This window comes from Pteropus alecto, unplaced genomic scaffold (assembly GCF_000325575.1).
Source record: "Pteropus alecto unplaced genomic scaffold, ASM32557v1 scaffold166, whole genome shotgun sequence".
NCBI classification, from domain to species: Eukaryota; Metazoa; Chordata; class Mammalia; order Chiroptera; family Pteropodidae; genus Pteropus; species Pteropus alecto.
The window spans coordinates 1,597,095-1,616,360 of NW_006439757.1; the positions used below are offsets into that span (position 1 = coordinate 1,597,095).

The 19,266-nt window shown below is 40.2% G+C and overlaps 1 protein-coding gene across 1 annotated transcript in view; it reads left to right on the plus strand.

The window, feature by feature from the left end:
• The first annotated feature begins 161 nt into the window (after nucleotides 1-161).
• The window catches only part of DPYSL2 (dihydropyrimidinase like 2), a 103,313-nt gene continuing 84,208 nt past the window's right edge, over nucleotides 162-19,266 (plus strand). Inside the window, exon 1 of the mRNA XM_015593314.2 lies at nucleotides 162-651. Within this exon, the coding sequence (XP_015448800.1) occupies nucleotides 298-651 (354 nt within the window). The 5' untranslated portion in view covers nucleotides 162-297. The remainder of the gene's footprint in view (nucleotides 652-19,266) is intronic.

A 19,266-nucleotide genomic window follows, 5' to 3' on the forward strand; every position in this document is an offset into this window, starting at 1 on the left:
AACTGGCAGTCTCTCGCTCCCGCTGCCGCAGCGGCCTCTCTCCCAGACCCAACTTTGCAGCTCGCGGGAGCTCGCGCGGCGGCGGGGGGCGTGGGCAGGGAGAGGAGAAAGCGGGGTCAGGGGGAGGGACCCGGAGGGAGGGTCGCTCGCTCGCCAGCCTTCCTTCCTTTCTGTGCACCTTGCGGTAGGCGAAGAGCGGCAGCCGCTGCAGCAGCCAGCGGGGTGTGCACTGAGAGGCGGACTTAGGGACTGCTGACGGACGGACAGACCGAGAGGACCCTCCCGAGACCCCGCGTCATGGCCGAGAGGAAGCAATCTGGGAAGGCAGCAGAGGACGAAGAGGTCCCTGCCTTTTTTAAAAACCTGGGCTCGGGCAGCCCCAAGCCCCGGCAGAAATTCTGTGGCATGTTCTGCCCCGTGGAAGGGTCCTCGGAAAACAAGACCATCGACTTCGACTCGCTGTCGGTGGGCCGGGGCTCGGGGCAGGTGGTGGCTCAGCAGCGGGACGTCGCCCACTTGGGCCCCGACCCGCAGCCGCCGTACTCGCGACAGAGCCGGCGTGTCGGAGGGGAGCCATCTGTTGAATCGGGCCGGAAGGTGGAGATCCGGCGGGCCTCGGGCAAAGAAGCCTTGCAGAACATCTACGACCAGGTTGGTATTGTGGGGAAGGCGGGTGTTTGAGACCGAGGGCTAGGCTCAGGGATCGTCCTTCCCTCGTCCCCCTTCTAGCTTGGTGGAGAAACGAGCATCCCAGCGTGCCCACGGTCCTGCCCCTCCCCGCATCTGTACACGCACCCCACCCTACCCGGAAAGGCTCGGGCTCAGCTGTGGGCGGCTGTGCGCCTACAAAGGCTGCCTTCACCTCCCTGGGCGTGAGGAGGGGGATGGGGTTGAGGTACAGGATGGGCAGATAACTGGCTGGGGGGTCGCAAGGTGGGGGATGGGGATGGGCCGTGGTTCTATTCTTCTTAAATCCTCCCGGGCGGCTTCCGATTGCTGCCGCTGCGGCTGGGTGCCCCACCCTTTTGTGATGCAGCTCGGAGCGTGTGGTGGAGGGTTCGCGTGAAGGCCCACGGGCTCCCTGGGGTTCGGGAGGGGCGGGGGCTTCGACGGATGCTCCCCGCCGCGCCCCGAGCGCTGATCCACGCCACCTCCTGCGGCTCCCTTCACGCTCGCGTTCCGAGTCGGAGGCCAGGACCATGGTCAGCGCCTTCCGGACCGCCTTGGAGAACCTCATCACCCTGACTCCAGTTCGCAGAGTGAGAAGAACCAGGGAGGTGGTGGAGTCACCCGAGGAAACCCAGACGCTCCTAAATTGTCCATGTGGAGGACAAAGTTCCGCTAAGTATCTTAGCAAGGGCTTCCCAGAGCGCTCCCCACTCCGCCTGCCCTATTCGGGAGGCGCTTTGGGGATGGGGACTAAGTGGATTATGTTCAAAGGTCAAAAAGAAAAAAGAAAAAAGAAAAACATCTTCATATTTTGAATAGATTGTCAAAGATGGTTTGGACCCCCGCCCCCCATACTGTGTTAATGGAGGAAACAAAGAGAACTAATTTGGTAAACCTTGATTTTAGAAAAGGTTCGTCATTTCTGACGAATAAAAACTGCATTTGAAGTGCGATCTTCTCACACCACGGTTTTGTCTTTATCAGGGTGACCTTCATACTTGTGCATTTTTGCCCCCTCACAGACTTAATTTCTCAACTGACAAATGACAGTGAAATGTTTTAACACTTGTTTGCTCTTTCTCAGGCCAGTTGGTGAAAATGAGATATTAGTCAATGATTGATTATTTATTGAATACCTATTGTGTGCCTTACATTGTGGGGCAGAGGGAAGTTTAGCCATTTAAAAAGTTCAAGGTGATCTCTTCTTAAGGGGCTTCCAGAGTAGTTGGGAGCTGTCTGTACACATTCACTGAGCGATCCCACAAGCATTTATTTGTCTGGGCTTTAGGCTGTGCGCTTACAGTGAACTCATTGGAGAACAATTAAGTGTTGGTGATAATGGCCCAAACATGTTACCGTTTCCTGATGTGGCATAGAGTTTGGCAGCTTTTCATTTTTGTAGGACCAATTCTAGGAAAGATAAACCATTTGCTGTCATTTTTCAAAGGCGGGGGAACTAATTACTTAATTGATTCCTCCTTTCCCAGCCCTGTCTTCTGATTTATTCATAGAGAGGGATACCTGGTAAGTTGTATTTCACTATGAGTCAACCAGAAGAACTTAATCCAAAAAGCTCACTTTGTTTCAAGTGATCAAACAATTGAAGTAGAAGTTTCTAAAAATGTAACTTACACTGAAAGCTGAGTGTGAACTATACTTCTCTATGTGAGTACCTTAGGCGAAGGCCAAACCATGATCATTTGGCATGAACAGCAGAACCCCTACTGCGGCTCACGTGGTTATGTGAGTATCCTCATCTTAAACAAGCTGTGTGCATAATTCTAATGTCTTAAGGGGAGCAGACAAATGCCTTGAGATAAGGAAGGGATCTCTTTAAAAAATGGCAGCTCAGGGGACAGAGGTTGAGAGTGGCCACCCTGATAATTATGGCAGTGAATTAAAATTCAGGTTTGAAAGACAAAGTTTCACTGGGTTGACTAACACACCTCTTTTCCTGTCCAGCTTAGATATTTGGACATCAGAGCTACTTGTTTGAACACTCTCCAAGTTTAATAGAAATTATAAACCTAGAGCACATGGAGGAGGAGATTCGAAGAAGAAATACCCAAACAGAACCCCAGGCGGTTTTAGCCTATGCAAATCCCAATGTGCTTCAGTTGCCTGGTTATTAATAGCTGAGGGTGATTCTGGCTTGGTCTTTCTGCAACTGTCCTTGAATTTTCATTTTCAATCTTGCCTTATCACATAAGGGCTCTTCTTGTGGGATTTGTTTCATTCATGACTAAGAGATTTACCAGTGTGGGTACTTAAGTGTTTGAATATTTCATGTCTATACAAGGAAGAGAAGGCATTTGGTGTGTGTGTGTGAGTGTGTATGTGTAACAATGATTTCCAAAAGCACAATTGAGCCCACCATTTTGACTGAAATCAGTAGCCATTTCTTAGTTTTCAGCTAATGAGCCAGGTGACTGCCAACATCTCAAATCATTCCTATCTGAAGCCCTGGCACAGAGAAAGGCGGGGAGAACCAGTGGGAGTAGATCTCGGGGGCCCTGACTTACGTCCTTCCCCCTCCTCTCAATCTTTGTTTATAGGTATTATTAACGCACGGTCAGAAGTAGCTTTGTCCACCTGTTGCACTAGGGATTCTGCTGTTCCTCTAGCAAGGCTTTGGGAAGGGAGGAAACGTGCTTCCTGAGACCAGGTGTCTGCCACATGGTTTGTGGGAGACTGGGAGATGTCCAGAGTCTGCTTTTGCATTTGCAGGCGTCAGCAGGTCAGCACCAGAAAGCACTGGATGTGGCTTGGGCTGGGATGTTAGCTTTTGGTGAAGGGGAAGAGCCAGTGTCAGCGCAGATAAGGAAAGCTTCTATCTCATTACTCTCTTTTTCTTTTGCATCCTTGGGGGAAGCCCACCTTGGGCTGCTGTGAGGTTAAATTGGTGACCACCTGTGAAGGACTCTGAGCCTCTTGCATTAGAGAGCTTGCAATAGAAGGGCAGCACCGTTGGCCTTATTCTCCCTTGCCAGTGACCAGGGGCCCCTCAGCCTCCTCCCTCCCTCCTGGGAATTCTCTCCATTCCACCTCAGACACAGTTGAGTAGAACCAGCTCTTCCACTAGGGAAATTGGATCATAAGCATCTCTTCCAAGGGGGCTCCCAGGTCTTTCGCCCAGCAGCAAACGACCTGTATTTGCTAGAGTGGCAGGGGAGTGATTCTCCATTTTTCCAGGGCAGATACCAGTCAGTGAACTACAGTAGAGTACTGTTGGACTTAATAAAATGCTCACCTAGTCTGCAAAATGCTTTCTGATATTTCTTTCCACTCTGTGTCACCATCCCCTCTCCCCATGTTGATTCTCTCCCAGCACTGGATGCCCAGGGACTCAGCTGCCCTCTTACTGTTCAATGCCACTCCTAATGGTGATGCTGTTTCTATATCTTTCTTTCTCCAAAAGCAATGAGTTCTGAAATCACTCTCTTCCCCTCCCTTCTCCCATTCAAAATCTCTTCCTTGTGTTAATCTTAGCTAGAGAGAAATCCCAGTGATTGAGGCATCGATCTCTTCCATAAATGACTGATACACAAGTTGTCCCCAGAGATACTTGTTTGATAATAGACTAGACTGTTCAACAAAATAAATGTCTAGTTAGCAGGATGTGTGGTAGATATTTGGCTGGGAGCCTAGAATAGGGGCATTAATTTGATACTTTAGAGGCCACATTGTTTCAAAAGAAGAGACATAAATATGAACCTTTTTGTGTTCAGGATTCCAAAATACCTATGAACCATCTGGGTTCAAAAGGAGAGGGGTGCTTGGGGAGGTGAAAGAAATGGTGATAATCTATAATTATTGGTTGCTCTTGATTTCCCAAACAATTATTTAACTAATCCTATAATTAGTTAAATTAAAAAAAAACAACCGTCCAATTGTGGTAAAATACACATAACATAAAATTTACCATCTTAACCATTTTTTAGGTGTACAGTTCAATAGTGCGAAATATATTTGTATTGTTAGGCAACCCATCTCTAGAACTTTCTCATCTTATAAAACTGAAACTCTGTGTCCATTAAACAATAACTCCCCATATCCCCTTCCCCCCAGCCCCTGGCAACCACCATTCTACAACTATTCAAGGTACCTCATCTAAGTGGAATTTTACAGTGTTTGTCTTTTTGTGACTGGCTTACTTCATTTCGCATAATGTCCTTAAGGTTCATCCATGTAGCAAGTGACAGGATTTCTTTCTTTTTCGAGGGCGAATAATATTCCTATACATTTTAATGAGTCATTGGTATTGAAAAATTGTTGCTCAATTAATAAACCTGCAAAGAATTAATTGTGGGAGGGAGTAAGAAGGGTCGCATTTGGCATGAGATAGACCCTCTTACCCACCCACCTGGGACCCAAGGCCTGAATAGAAGAAAACTCCCACCAGCTGAACAACCTCTACCATCTTTTTTCCCTTGTAGCTCAAGGGTGGAGAGGAGAATTGCTGTCATTGAACCGCCAGTGACAACATCTGGCCATGACCTCTTGAATGTTGCATAGGTCACGAACTTGTGGGCCATGAAATCCAGATAGGGCTGGGGCATTTTCCTACCCTTGATAAAGACAAGCCAGGTATTCTTATGGGTCCTTTGGTCCCTGTGTCCTTCTCTCCTTCTTTGAGAAAGAAGGGGGGAGTCAATTGATTGTGTGCACTACCATTGAATGTTAGAGCTTGAAAGAAGCTTCATGATTATTTAATCACCTCATTCTAGAAGTGGAGAAAGTGAGCCCAGGAAAACAGTGCCTCACTGTCACCTGTGGAACTCAGGTGACAGTGCCAACTCTTGGGCGAAGGCCTCTAACTGCTCAGTCCCAATGCAGTCCTATACCAACAAAATGTTGTTTATGTAGCATTATATAACTCTAGTACGTACATATACATTCTAGATCCTATATTTTAGAATGTTTATAATGTATTATTTTAAAACTTGCCCCAACACCTTCTAATATAGGCATTATTCCCTTTGTGTAAATAAGGACACTGAGCCTTAGCAATTTACTGACTGAACTCAAGGTCTTTCTATTTAGTAAGTACGTGGACTAGGATTTGAACAAATGTTTCCTGACTCGGTTCCATTTTTCTTGCAACACACTGTTTTGTGGCTTTGCTGCCAGAGATAGTGAACTTAAAGGTACAGTTTAGTTTTGCGGCCAAAATATTTCATATCCCATTAAACTTCATATATTTCCTGTGGTTAATGCTTTATATGCACCATCTTATTAATGTAAAGACAACTCTATTAAACTTGTATTACTGTTATCCTTATTTTGCAAAAGAAGTATCTGAAGGTAAAAGAAACCTGCAAAACAACTTGCTAATTAAAAGCCAGAGGTAGGATTTGAGTCCAGGTCTACATGCCTTAAGAGCCTTTAATCACTGTGATGTACTGAATTGCTTTCTATGTTAATTATTCTTTTCTTATTTTATCACCAGAGTTAACTATTGCAAAAAGGTGCTGTGCCTACTTCTTTTGTTTTCTGTTATGCAGTGTACTCTTTGAAGCCATTTGTTAAGAGAACTGTTGATCTGTCATTATGAACGTATCCTAAACTGTAGACAGTCTGTGCATGATTTTTTTTAAACACAGGAGATGTCTTCAAATATCACTGGGACAGAGGCCAACTCTGAGAATGTGAATGACATGCTTTTCTAAGATTAGAGCAATGTGATGACAATATAATTTTTCCACTTGATGTAAATCATAAACGACAAGCAAATAATGAGGGAGCCGTCAGTAAAAGCATTGGCAAGTGGGCTGGTGGACAATTGAGTTTGGTTGCTTGGTAGCACAGGCCAAGAACTGCACACAGAGAGTGCCTCGAAGCGGGAGGACCTGGTCTTGAAGGTGGCTTGGCCTTGTCTTTGAGACATGTATAGAGAGCTCGACTGGGCTAAGAGTCGAGAAGCCTGTCTTGCCATCCTGGCTGTGTTGTTAACTAGCTGTGTTGCCTGTAGTTACCTAACCCGGAGCTGTCACCGGGCTGGGCCTTAATCTGTAAGGCTCCTTATTCCATTTTTACTAAAGGCTCTGAAAGAGAGCTCTGCTGTCCCTGGCTGTTTTTCTTTTTCTTTTTTTAATTGAGGTAAAATTTACATAACTTAAAATTCTCAATTTAACCATTTTAGTCTACGATCCAGTGACTTTAGTACATTCACGGTGTCGTGCAACCATCACTATTGTCTATTTCCGGGACATTTTTATCACTCCGAAAAGAAATCCTTTATCCATCAAGCAGTCCTTCCCTATCACCCCCTCACCCCTGCGTATGGCAACCATGAGTCTACTTTCTGTCTCTGTGAATGTACCTGTTCTAGGCATTTTGCATAAATGGAATCACACAATATGTGGCCTTTTGTGTTTGGCTTCTTTCATTTATTGTGATGTTTTCAAGGTCCATCTACCATGCAGCATGAGTCAGTCCTTCGTTCCATTTTATCGCTGAGCAATATGCCATTGTTTTTGTATAGCACATTTATCCATTCACTACTTGATGGACATTTGGGTTGGTTCCAGTTTCTGGCTATTATGAATTATACTGCTATTAACCTCCTTTTAAAAGTTTTGGTCTAAACATATGTTTTCAGTTCTCTGAGGTATACACCTAGGAGGGGAATGGCTAGATCACGCGGTATCTCTGTTTAGCCTTTTGAAGAACTGCCAAACTGTTTCCCACAATTTTACCACCTTTTTACATTCCCATCGACAATGTACAAGGGTTCCAATTTCTGCGCATCCTCCACAACACTGGTTATTTCCTCTCCTTTTAAAAACTGTAACCATCCTAGTGGATGTGAAATGGCATCTCTTTGGGGTTTGGATTTGCATTTCCCTAAATACTAATGATATTGAGCATCTTTTCCTGTGCTCGTTGGCCATTCGTATATCTTCTTTGGAAAAATGTTTATTCCAGTCCTTTGACAATTTTTAAAAATTGAGCGTTTGTCTTTTTCTTGTTGAGTTATAGGAGTTCTTTATATATGCTGGAGATTAGCCTCTCCCTTATCAGATAAAAATTTGCAACTATCTTCTCCTATTCTATGGGTTCTCTTTTTACTTTCTTGATATTCTCCTTTGATGCACAAAAGCTTTTAATTTTGAAGAAGTTCAACTTATATTTTCCTTTGTTGCATATGCTTCTGATGTTATATCAACCCTGGCTGTTCTCAGAACTGCTGGATCAACTGAAATCAAGCAAAGAAGTTCCAGGGCCTCATTTTCTAGAATGATTTTCATGTAACTAAATCCTATTGTTTTATTTTTTATGGGAGCTTTGACATTGGGAATAGGTTAGGATTCTTGAGTGTTTCTGATACTGCATGAGTTTGATCTTTCTATCTCATGATTGTGTTCGTACAAAGAAAATTCCTTCTTGTGCGTGTTCGTGTATTCACACATACATGTGGTGTATATATAATTTTAATGAAGTTGATAACTTGCTTTCCAAACCAGTGATTTGGGAGTGGTAGGATGGTGTTGAGAAGGGCAGTGACTAACAAGCTGAATTTAGGAAAAATAAATTGAGGAACTAATCGAATTTAATTTTTATTTTGTTGTATTTTTAGAGGTAACATGACAAAGTATCATTTTATTGTAGTTTATTCTGATAAGCAATTTTTTTAGAAGAAAGAAATAATTGATAATCTTGTTATTTAGAAATAACCACCGATAGCATTTTGTTGTATTGTTTTTTCCAGTCTTTACACTTCCACCGAAAAAGAATAAAAAATGCTGCTTTTTAGTATTCCTGACAGCACTGGGTATTATAGTTCTTAACGATGTTCCCAGATTTATAGGTGACAATGGTATCCTGCTTTTTGCCCATTTTCCTATTAATGTATTCATATTTTAAACATTGATTTGTAAAATTTATATGTTAAAATGTATTTATTTTAATGTCATTTGTTACATATTTTTTTCCTAGTTTGCATTTTTTTTTTTTTGGTATGGCTTTTATTTTTTGACATCCAGATTTAAATTTTACGTGATTGAGTCAGTTAATTTTTTCTGACTTTTTTTGCCTTTCAAGGTTATTATTTACTTATATTTTCTTCTAAAACCTTTTTGGGTTTTGTGTTTAATTGTATTTAAATCTGGCAATTCATTTTTTATCTGAAACTTGAAATAAGGTATAACAAATTTTCAAATAGTTAGTCAGTTATCTTAATGGCATTTATTGAATGATTGATGTTTCTTCACTTGGTTCTGATCTAGTCAACTTTTTGTATACGATGGCTTCTTGCTTTCCCTCACTGATCTGCTTTAATGATTCATGGTCATTGAGTCCCACTTTAGTTACTGTAATTTTTAAGTATCTTTACTAATGTTTATATTTTCATCATTCATCTGTATTTTTCATAAAAGATATTTTCAATTACAGAAACCTGACATGATTTTTTACCAGGATTATATCGAATTTTCATGTTGAATTATAAGAAATATTTATTTTTAAGATAGTAAGCCTTTCTACCTAAGTTTATGGTATGTTTTGCCCTTTTTTTCATATATTTTGTTCTTTTTCTCTGAAATTTTTTGTTACATTTATTCCCAGATGTTTCCTTGCTATTGTGAATGGGAAATTTCCTCATTATATTTTGAAATTTACATTCTGGGTGACTCTTGATTCATTAATATAGATTTTTGCCTTACTCAATTCACTCTTAGTTCTAATAGTTTTCAGTTGATTCTCTTGGGACAGTTTTATTATTTAATGTTACTTTTATGTCTTTTTTTTTTCGCCAATGCCTTTATTAATTATTTCTCTTCTTTGTCTGGTTACATTAGCTAGCCCTTCTAGAAACATGTTGGATAATAGTGGTAATATTAGGGTTTCCTGTTCGATTTCTGGCTCTAATGAGATCTCTATGTTTTCATTATTGTTTGAGAGAGTTACTCTCAATCCTGTTAAATAATCACTCACTTCCTGCTTGTGCATACTGTCAATGACCTTCAACCAGTGACCACCAGGACCACAACTGAAGTTGAACGAGTGACATTTTTTACTTGTTGCATCAGGGGAGAGCACAGGCCATGGGGAATTGTGGGTTGTCTCGGTGGTGGGGTGATTTTGGGGCAGGGCCCAAGGAAGCGAGGATTCCCTCTGGACTGGGAGCTGTCATAAAGTGGGGACTATTCTATGACTGAGAAAACTTTTCTATAGAAAGGCAGATTAGACTGAAGCCAAAGCTGCGATTGGTAAATAAGCAGCAGGCACTCATATTAGTTAGGAGAGGGGGCGTTTGGAATTTTGTGATTTGAACAATGTTTATATTTTATTAGATGTGATTATGGAGGGATCTTGTTTTTGTTTCGATCCGTCGCGGTTACCGAGTGGTCTCGTCTGATGTTGATGTTCTGTGAAATTTACTTTCAACAGGAGAACACACAGGCCTCACTGTGAATGCCAGGCCAGCTGTTGGCAACTATTTTCTGTTTCTCCTAATGCTGTTAAAATTAGGATTTGAGGTGATACGCTTATATTCTGTAGTGTTTTACATCTTTTTTTGTTTGTTTGTTTTAGAGATATCTCTCTATCCTCCCCTGAAGATGTCAAATAGTTTCCTGAACTCTGCCTGCTCCAAGGGCAATATCTCTTATCTCTGGTCCTGTAATAGTTTTTTCATAAGCTTGTTATTTTTTCCTTTGGATTTACCTACAATTCAGGTGAGATCCCTTCAGGAGCCATGTTTTTGGCAGAGGAGTGTGTGACTGCCTTTGGCCCCACTCCCTGACCATGTGTGCAATTGAATCTTTTCATTAGGCTTACAGTTCGAGGATTGATTCAGGCGCCAGCCACTTGTCTAATTTCTATTTTTTGGTGATTAGGCTGCAGACTTTGGCTTGTACACTTCAGTTAAATTTCAAAAATAAATTTGGGGAATGACTTAAGGGTTATCAAATTGTTCTGTCGCCAAAATAGGGATACTGGTAAAAAAATTACTGCGGAATATTATAAAATGAAGACTATTTTAGTACCAAAATAATTAAAGAGAAAATAACTTTAGAATTTAAAAAATATGCATAAATTGAACTTTATAACAAATTAAGTAAGTGTATTGTCATATTTTTCTAATTTTGACCTAGATTTGTGAACACTTTGCCTTAGGCAGCCTGTCATCAGCTGCCAGACCAGCAGTGGTTGAAGTCGCATCTCTCTTACTTCTCCTTACCTGTCCCTTCTTGCACAGTCTCTTTCTGGGAGTTATTATCTCTGCTACATAAAGAGATATGACCCCTCACAGGCCAGTATGGGCAATTGTTTTAAATCACTGGGATAGATTTTAAGCAGGTATGGTAAGACCACACAGACATGGATAGAAATGACTGTCATGAAGGACGACGTTTTCACACTCACATATCCCTAGAAACAGACAGAGCATGCATGCAGGGCAACACAGGGAAGGCCGGGGTCAAAAGGCAGTAGGAGTGAGGAGCAGACATGGCCAAGAGTCATTGTTGTAGTTTCTGGGAAGAAACAGGCAAGGTCGGGCCAACAAGCATAGGATTGGCTAGTCTGGAGAATTTTAGTGGGCCTTAAGGGCACAGGGACTGTTCCTAGTTGGTATCTAACCCTGGGGTGATCCGGGCAGGGGTATAGTGGCCCTGAGTTTAAGCGTTCCAATGAGAAGGTAGAGGTGGGTATGGGCTCTGCATTGAGTGGTGTACATATGAAAGGTGCACACCTGGGAGAGTTTAGGAATCTAGAAATTAACCAGCCCTGGGAGGGGCAACTTCTCCAGGGTTGTCATGGTCCCAGATGTCCTAGCATCAGAAATACGGAACATAAAAAGGAATGATTAATATAACAATATTAGCTGGCAATAGTGGACCTAAGATTCTTACAAGATTCTGGTCTTAGGTGTTTGTTGGTCTTAGGTTTACAGACTTATTGGGCCCTTTTGTATTTGTATGAGCTTCATTAGTATTTTAGTTAAAGTGTTCTACCTGGGGTCCCTGGCCCAAGGCCTTTTCAAGGCTGGATGCACGTTCAGAGTTATAGTTACAATCACTGAAAGCAGTGGAGCCAAAACTTGTCCATTACACTGCTGGATTTTTAAAAATTTATTTATGTAAATCAACTACATTTCTTACAGGGCATATGATTATGCCAGAGCTGGTAATGAAGATGGCTAGAAAAAAGTCACCTGCAAAAAACTATCATCTACAGCTCTGCTCACTCATTCTCCTCCAATTTCAGTGAGAGAATCAGCAAAAGCAGGGTTTCCGGGAAGGATCAGCTTTACCTCCTGACCATGAATGCATCCAGTAACAGTGAGCGCCCTGATCACTGCGTCGTCACAGCCAACCTAGCTTATCTAGTACACTAGCAAAACTATCGCTCTGTAATGGTTTTCTCTACATAACCTTTAACTGGTCAGCGGAATTTTTGGTCACATCCTAATTAAGTATGGACTCTGAAATTATTGTGCAGCAGGGGTCCCACAAACTACAAATGGACATTCACCCTTTCAGGTGCAAAGACAAATGCTCCACACCTTCTCTTCTCCACTCAAATTTCACACGCCTTTCCATCTACCTTCTCTCACTGGATGACTCTAGTTAATTCACTAAGACATAGTGGGAGGAACAAGTCTTCAGAGAGGAGCCTGCTCATTTCTCACTATAAAATTTATCATCTGTCACTGGCACTGCCTTCCCCTCCCCGCAGCTCACAGCAGAAGGAAGGTCCCTACTCTGCCTGTGGCCATTGGCTCCTCTAAGCCCTGAATACATCACTCCCCACATCCGGAAACTGTCTACCACCTCACCATCTACTGGATAATTTCTATCGGGGTACAAAGTCTTTTAGCATCGCCGTTATAAAATAACAACAATAAAACTCACAAAATCTCCTGTTGACCTTGTAATCCCCTCCGGATCCTACTATTTTTCTATTCCTTTTCTTAGCAAACTTTTCTAAAGACTTACCTATATTTGCTGTGCTTCTTCATCTCCCATTCACTGTTTTTAAAAATGAACTTATATATATCACACAGAAATATACTATTAAACATAGAGATATGGCAAAAGCACGCTTTAACTACCCTCCCCATCCTGGCCCCATCTCCTCCTGGATAAACCATAACCAAGGTTTATTCATTCCTTTGTCACCTTTTAGACCTCTTTTACATATTTATATGTGTATATGTCCTTGGGGAAAATGTGTAGTATTATTTATGTGCTTCCATGTGTGTGTGTATGCGTGCATACACGTGTGTTTGTTTTTTACATAAATGATATCACTATATATCAGCAACTTGTTCTTTTGTTTCTCTGTGTTTCAGAGGTTTATGTTAGTATATATATATATTATATTAATTCATGTAAACACGTTCTTTTAACTGCTGATACTAATAATTGCTAATATTTATTATGTGCTGACCATGTTCCAAGCACAATTCTAATTATTTTGCATGTGGTTACTTATTTAGGCCTTTCTACAACCCTGGGGAGTGGATATTATTGTCTCCATTTTAATAAGGAAATTGGGGCAGAAAGAGACCAAGTAATTTGCTTAAGGTTATGTGCTCAGTAAGTGATGAAGTTGGGAGATAAAATTAGGCGTTCGACTCCAGAGTATGTGTTTTTAATCACTACATTGTCCAGCAGTTTGAACACACTTTGGCGTATTTAGCCATTTTTCTGTTGTTTCCAGTTGTTATTGATAATAAAACTGGAAGCATCTTGCACACTCTCGTCTGCAGGAGTGTGAGTGTTTCTTTGAGGTAGACGCTGGCTAGTGAAACTCCTGGGTCATGGGGTAAGCACATTTAACATTATTATAGATAATGTCGGAAATGGACACAAAGGGGCTGTCCATTTTACACTCCCGTCGGCCATATAAGAGCATATCTGTTTTCACCAATACTTGATAAATTTTTTAAAAATTTACCGATCTTATAGGTTAGAAATGGTATCTCAATATTCACTTGCCTTTATCTAAGTGCTAATGGATAAAATATCTTTTACTAGTTACTAGTTATTGATAGTGCTTCTTTTGTGAATAGCCTGTTTATAATCTTTACCTGTTTTTCTGTGGAAATGTTTACCTTGTTCTTTTGGTTTGCAAGAGTTATTATACGTTTGTGATACCATGACTTACCCTTCAGCCCTTTCCAATATGGTTGCTATCTCTACTGAAACTTGTCAAGGTCGTAGTCTCCTCCATGTAGTGGATTCAGTGAACTTTCCCTGTCATTGTCTTAATCCACAACCCAGTCATTTATGACCCTGCCCATAAGGATATCAGAGCTGGTAAAGGAAAAAAACATGACCCCAGGATGGCAGTAGCACACAGCCAGGTTTTTTTGGGCAGCACTTTTGACAGTTGCTTGAGAGGGGGAAGTCTCTTACAGCAGGAGACCTTCCTGGGACAGAGGTGTGGGCCACACCCAGAAGAGAACTCCTGGGAGAAAGGGACATCATATAGGGTGGGAATTAGGAGCTTAAGCGTGTAGCACAGTGGGTGTCTCTGGGTCACAGGCTCTAAAGGGCAGCAGCAGCTTGGCTTCTATTATAGTCACAAAGTTTGTTTTATCCATGGCTAGCAGATATTGGGTACAGTTTTACAGGATATGCAAAACAGGCAGGCTCTAAATGGCTAAAAATATGCTTATTCGGGCTATGTTTAAAGCAATTGGTTGCGTAAAAGATTGAGTTTGGTGCTGGGGAGTGGGCTTTGAGCCAACACTGTACCGTGAAGAAGTAAACAGCATTAGAGCTAATATTTAAGTGCTATCTTTAATCCGTTTATCTAACTCTGTCTTTGAAACAGTCTTCTTCTGCCTTCTGGAATGCCACAACCTCCTGGTTTTCCTCCTAATCACCAGCCTCTCACTCATTTCTCTTTGCTTACACTCTTCTATCTGTCCTCTAAACTGGTGGTTCTCAAGCTTTTTAGATTCAATATGTCTTTATATTTTTAAAAATTATTAAGGATCTAAGAGCCTTTGTTTCTGTAGGTTATATATTTCTCTATTTGCCATATTAGAAATTAAAACTGGGGAGTTGAAAAAATTTATTTATTTAAAAATAACAATAATAAATCCATTACAGGTTAACATAAATAACATTTCTTTTACATGAAAAGTGACTGAAAGAAACTTCTGGTATGTCAATTTCATCTTCATCATCTTTAAATGTAGACAATATAACTATGTGTTTAGAAATTGGATCTTCTAATCTCTTTTCTTTAAAGCCAATGATCCGTCTTTAAATATATTAATATTATAAATGGGCATTCTTTTATTTTAGAATATTCTAAATAATAACAGTGAGATAATTTTTTTTAATTTAGAAAAGATTTCAAAATTTAAAAACATTTCTCAAAACAAGCAACGAAGTATACTTGGTTCTAGTTATGTATCCACATAGGCTCAAGAAAACATTGGGATTTCAAAGTAGTTGCTTCTTAAAGGATGATACTGCACAGAGATCACAGCAGGTCTAACTGAAGATAGCTGGTAAGAACAGAGTAGAAATCCTGAGAACAGAGTTAATCTCTGAAAACACACATAGTTATAACCGCAATCTCCTACTTTAGACAATTCTAGAAAACATAAGGATACACGAGAACATATTCCATTAGGTGTTGGAGCCATGATGTTATTTGACATCATGTTGCCTTTGGAAAACTACGAGAGAATGAAATTGAAAAAGGCAAAGCTCATCTTAGTATTATTGTGATAAGAGTTTCCATCTCTGAAACCTCCTAGTGTTGGAATGAGTGCTTTAGGACTCTAACTCAGGCTCAAATCTTCTATGTTTACCTAGATGATGCCATCCAATCCCATGACTTTAAATTACATGTGCTGATGACTCAAAATTATATGTCCAACTTAGACTTATCTGCTTCCCTACTCAACAGTTTCACTTATATATTTAACAGACATTTTCAAATTGACATGTCCAAAATAGAACTTTCGATTGTTTTCCTAAATATGCTCATCTCCAGGTCTTCCTCAATGCATGATACCACCTACCTGGTTGCATAAGTCGAAAATCTCAGGACGCATCCATGATGTCTCCATGGTGTCTCCCTGCCCCTCTTCCCTCATCTCAATCCCATCAGCAAGCTGTAGGGTTTACCTGTAAAACATCTCAAATCCATTGACGCTTCTCCATTCATCTCTACTCTTAATATTTAGTCCCGGGGACCATCGTGTTTTCATGTGGACCACAGTAACAGCTTTCTGATCATCACCATTGATTTACATCTGTTCCACAGCAGCTAGAGTGATTCTTTAAAAATGTAAATTAGATCGTGTCATTCTTTTGCCTAAAGTAGTTCCGGCTTTAGTTTTAATTTCTCAAAGACTTTTTTTGTGGCACTTGCCTTCTTCTCCAACTTCATTCAGACTGCTCATCCTCTTTATTATTCTCTGAGAGTCATTCAAGATTCTTTTCTACTCCTTGAGCATGGCAATCTCCTTCTCATCGCTCAGTCTTTGTATTGTCACTTCCTTCTACTTGGATTTTTCTTTCCCCACCTATTTGCATGAATGACTCCTTCTTATACTTCAGGTAGCAATTTAAATGTCACTTTTTCATTGAAGTTCCCCACAGAAAGTCCTACAGAAAGGATTTATCTAAAGCAGTGCTGTCCAATAGAAATATGATGACAGCCACATAGATATACTTTCTAGTAGCTACATTGAAAAAGTAAAAAGAAATATGTAAAATTAAGTTTTTCACAAGTCAAAGCAATTCTTTTATTAAAAAATTATATTTTTATTTTTTTCAATTATAGTTAACCTACAATATTATATTAGTTTCAGGTGTACAACACTGTGATTAGACATTTACATAACTTATGATGTGATCACCCCGATAAATCCAGTACCCATCTGACACCATACATAGTTATGACAATACTACTGACTGTATTCCCCATGCTATACTCTACATCTCCATGACTATTTCGTAACTACCAATTTGTACCTCTTAATTTCCAATCTGACAACCATCAAAGTCCTCTTTGTATCTATGAGCTTGTTTCTGTTGTTTGTTTGTTTATCCTGATCTCTAGATTCCATATAGGATATTTATCTTTGTCTGACTTACTCCACTTTGCACAATACTCTCTAGTCCATCCATGTTGTTGCAGATGGCAAGTTGTCATTCTTTTTTATGGCCGAGTAATATCCCATTATATGTATATCATCACCAAGCCAGTATTACAGGAAATGTTAGAGGGACTTCATTAAGGAGAAGAAGAAAAAAGAAAAAAAAAAGTAAAAAATATGCACATAAAATGGCAATAACTACATATTTAGCAACAATTACTTTAAATGTAAATGGATTAAATGCTCCAATCAAAAGATTAGGTGGCCAAATGGGTAAGAAAACAAGACCCTTACATATGCTGCCTACAAGAGACTCACTTCAGATCAAAAGACACGCAGACTGAAAGTAAAGGGCTGAAAAAGATGTTTCATGAAAATGGATACAAACAAACATACAAAAAAGCCGGAGTAATAATACTTACACCAGACAAAATAGACTTTAAAACAGAGGCTGTAACAAGAGACAAAGAAGGAGCCAGTTATTCCACTTCTGAGTATCTATCTGAAGAAACCCAAAACACTACTATGTAAAGTTAATTTTAATATATTTTATTTAATCCAAATGTATCCAAAAATATTGTCATTTCAACATGCAATCAGTATAAAATTATTAATGACATCTTTTACATTCTTTGCTTTCATACTAAGTCTTTTTCCCCCAGCTTTATTGAAATATAATTGACGTAACACTGTGTAACTTAAGGTATACTACATCATGATTTGATATATATTGCAAAATGATTACAACATTCGGATTAGTTAAGATCTTTATTAACTCACATAATTTCCATTTCTTTGTTGTGGTGGGGACATTTATGATCTCTAGTAGCAACTTTCAAGTACATAATACAGTATTGTTACCATTTTGTACATTAGGTCATCAGAACTTATTCATCTTATAACAGGAAGTTTGTGCCCTTTGACCAACATCTCTACTATTTCCCCAACCCACAGCCCCTGGAAGCCACCATTCTACTTTCTTTTTCTATGAGTTTGGTCTTTTTAGATTTCACATATAAGTGATATATAGTATTTATCCATCTAATTTCACTGAGCATTATAAAGCTCTCGAGGTCCATCCATGTTGTTGCAAATGGCCAGATTTTCTTCGTTCTCATGGCTGAATAGTATTTATATATACATATATATCACACATATCACATAATAGTCACATATATATATATCTCACATCTTCTATGTGTATTCAATAATAGACAGGCATGTTGTTTCCATATCTTGGCTATTGTGAATAATGCTGCAACAAACCTTGGAGTGCAGATGTCTTTGTCAGATAGTGATTTAATCTTCTTCAATAAATCCCAGAAGTAGAATTGCTGGATCATGTGATAGCTCTATTTTTAATTTTTTGAGGAATCTCCATACTTTTTTTCATTGGCTGTTCCGATTTACATTCCCATCAACAGTATCAGTCATTATTTTTTAAAATAAGCTTTCTGCCCCATCCTCCCTCTCTTCTCTTTCTGGGATTTGAACAATTCATAGATTATTTTCTTCAATGGTTTTCCATAGATCACATGGGCTTTCTTCACTCTTTTTCATTCTTTATCTTTATTCTCCTCTGACAGCATAATTTCAAATGTTCTGTATTCTAATTCACAAATTATATCTTCTGCTTTATCTATTCTGTTGTTGCTGCTCTTTATTGCATTTTTAAAATTTTTATTCATTGTATTCATCAGTACCAGAATTTGTCTTTCTGTGTTTTCTTGTAGCTCATTGAATGCCCTTAAAACATCTATTTTGAATTCTTTATTGGATAAATCACAGATCTCCATGCGTATGGGGTTGGTTGGGTACTGGGAGATTGTGATCCTCTGGTAGTGTCACATTTCCTTGATTTTTCATGTCTTTTGAAGACTTGGGTTGCTGTCTTCACATTTGAATTATCAGTCACCTCCTCCAGTCTTTACCGGCTGACTTTAGGAGAGAAATGCTTTCTGTCAGCCCTGCTAGTGATTCAGACAGAGGCTTCTCGGCTCTTCTATGGATACACTTGCTTCGTGTTTCTTGCTCCCTCTTGTGGCAGAATTCTTAAGCTTGTATCTCTCTCAGTTCTGCAGTGTACCAGGCCACGTGCTGATAGAGTCTTTTTTGCTTTTCGAAGAGTGGAGCTAAATCTCAAGTTTGTGATCTCCTCCTGGCCCACAGATTTAGGCTGTGGGTGCTCACGAGCTGTCTACCAAAACTTGTCTGCGGGTGCTCACTAGCTGTCTGTGGGTGCTCACTAGCTGTCTACCAAAACTTGCTCTCACCACTCTTGCCACTGTCAAGAGCATGTACAGGAAGCTGGTCACAGGGTGGGGTGTGTGGTTGAGGTGTTCGGAGCACTACAGATATCGGTGAGCCAGTTAAGAGAATCTGCAAGTGAGGCATCCCCAGTGGCTCCTGGGTTGGCTTCTTGATAGAGTACATGATGCAGTTAGTAGGATCCATATTCTACTTTAATGTCCTGCAAGTGTTCTATCTGCTGCTCTCTCAGCCTTTCCAATCCCCGCCCC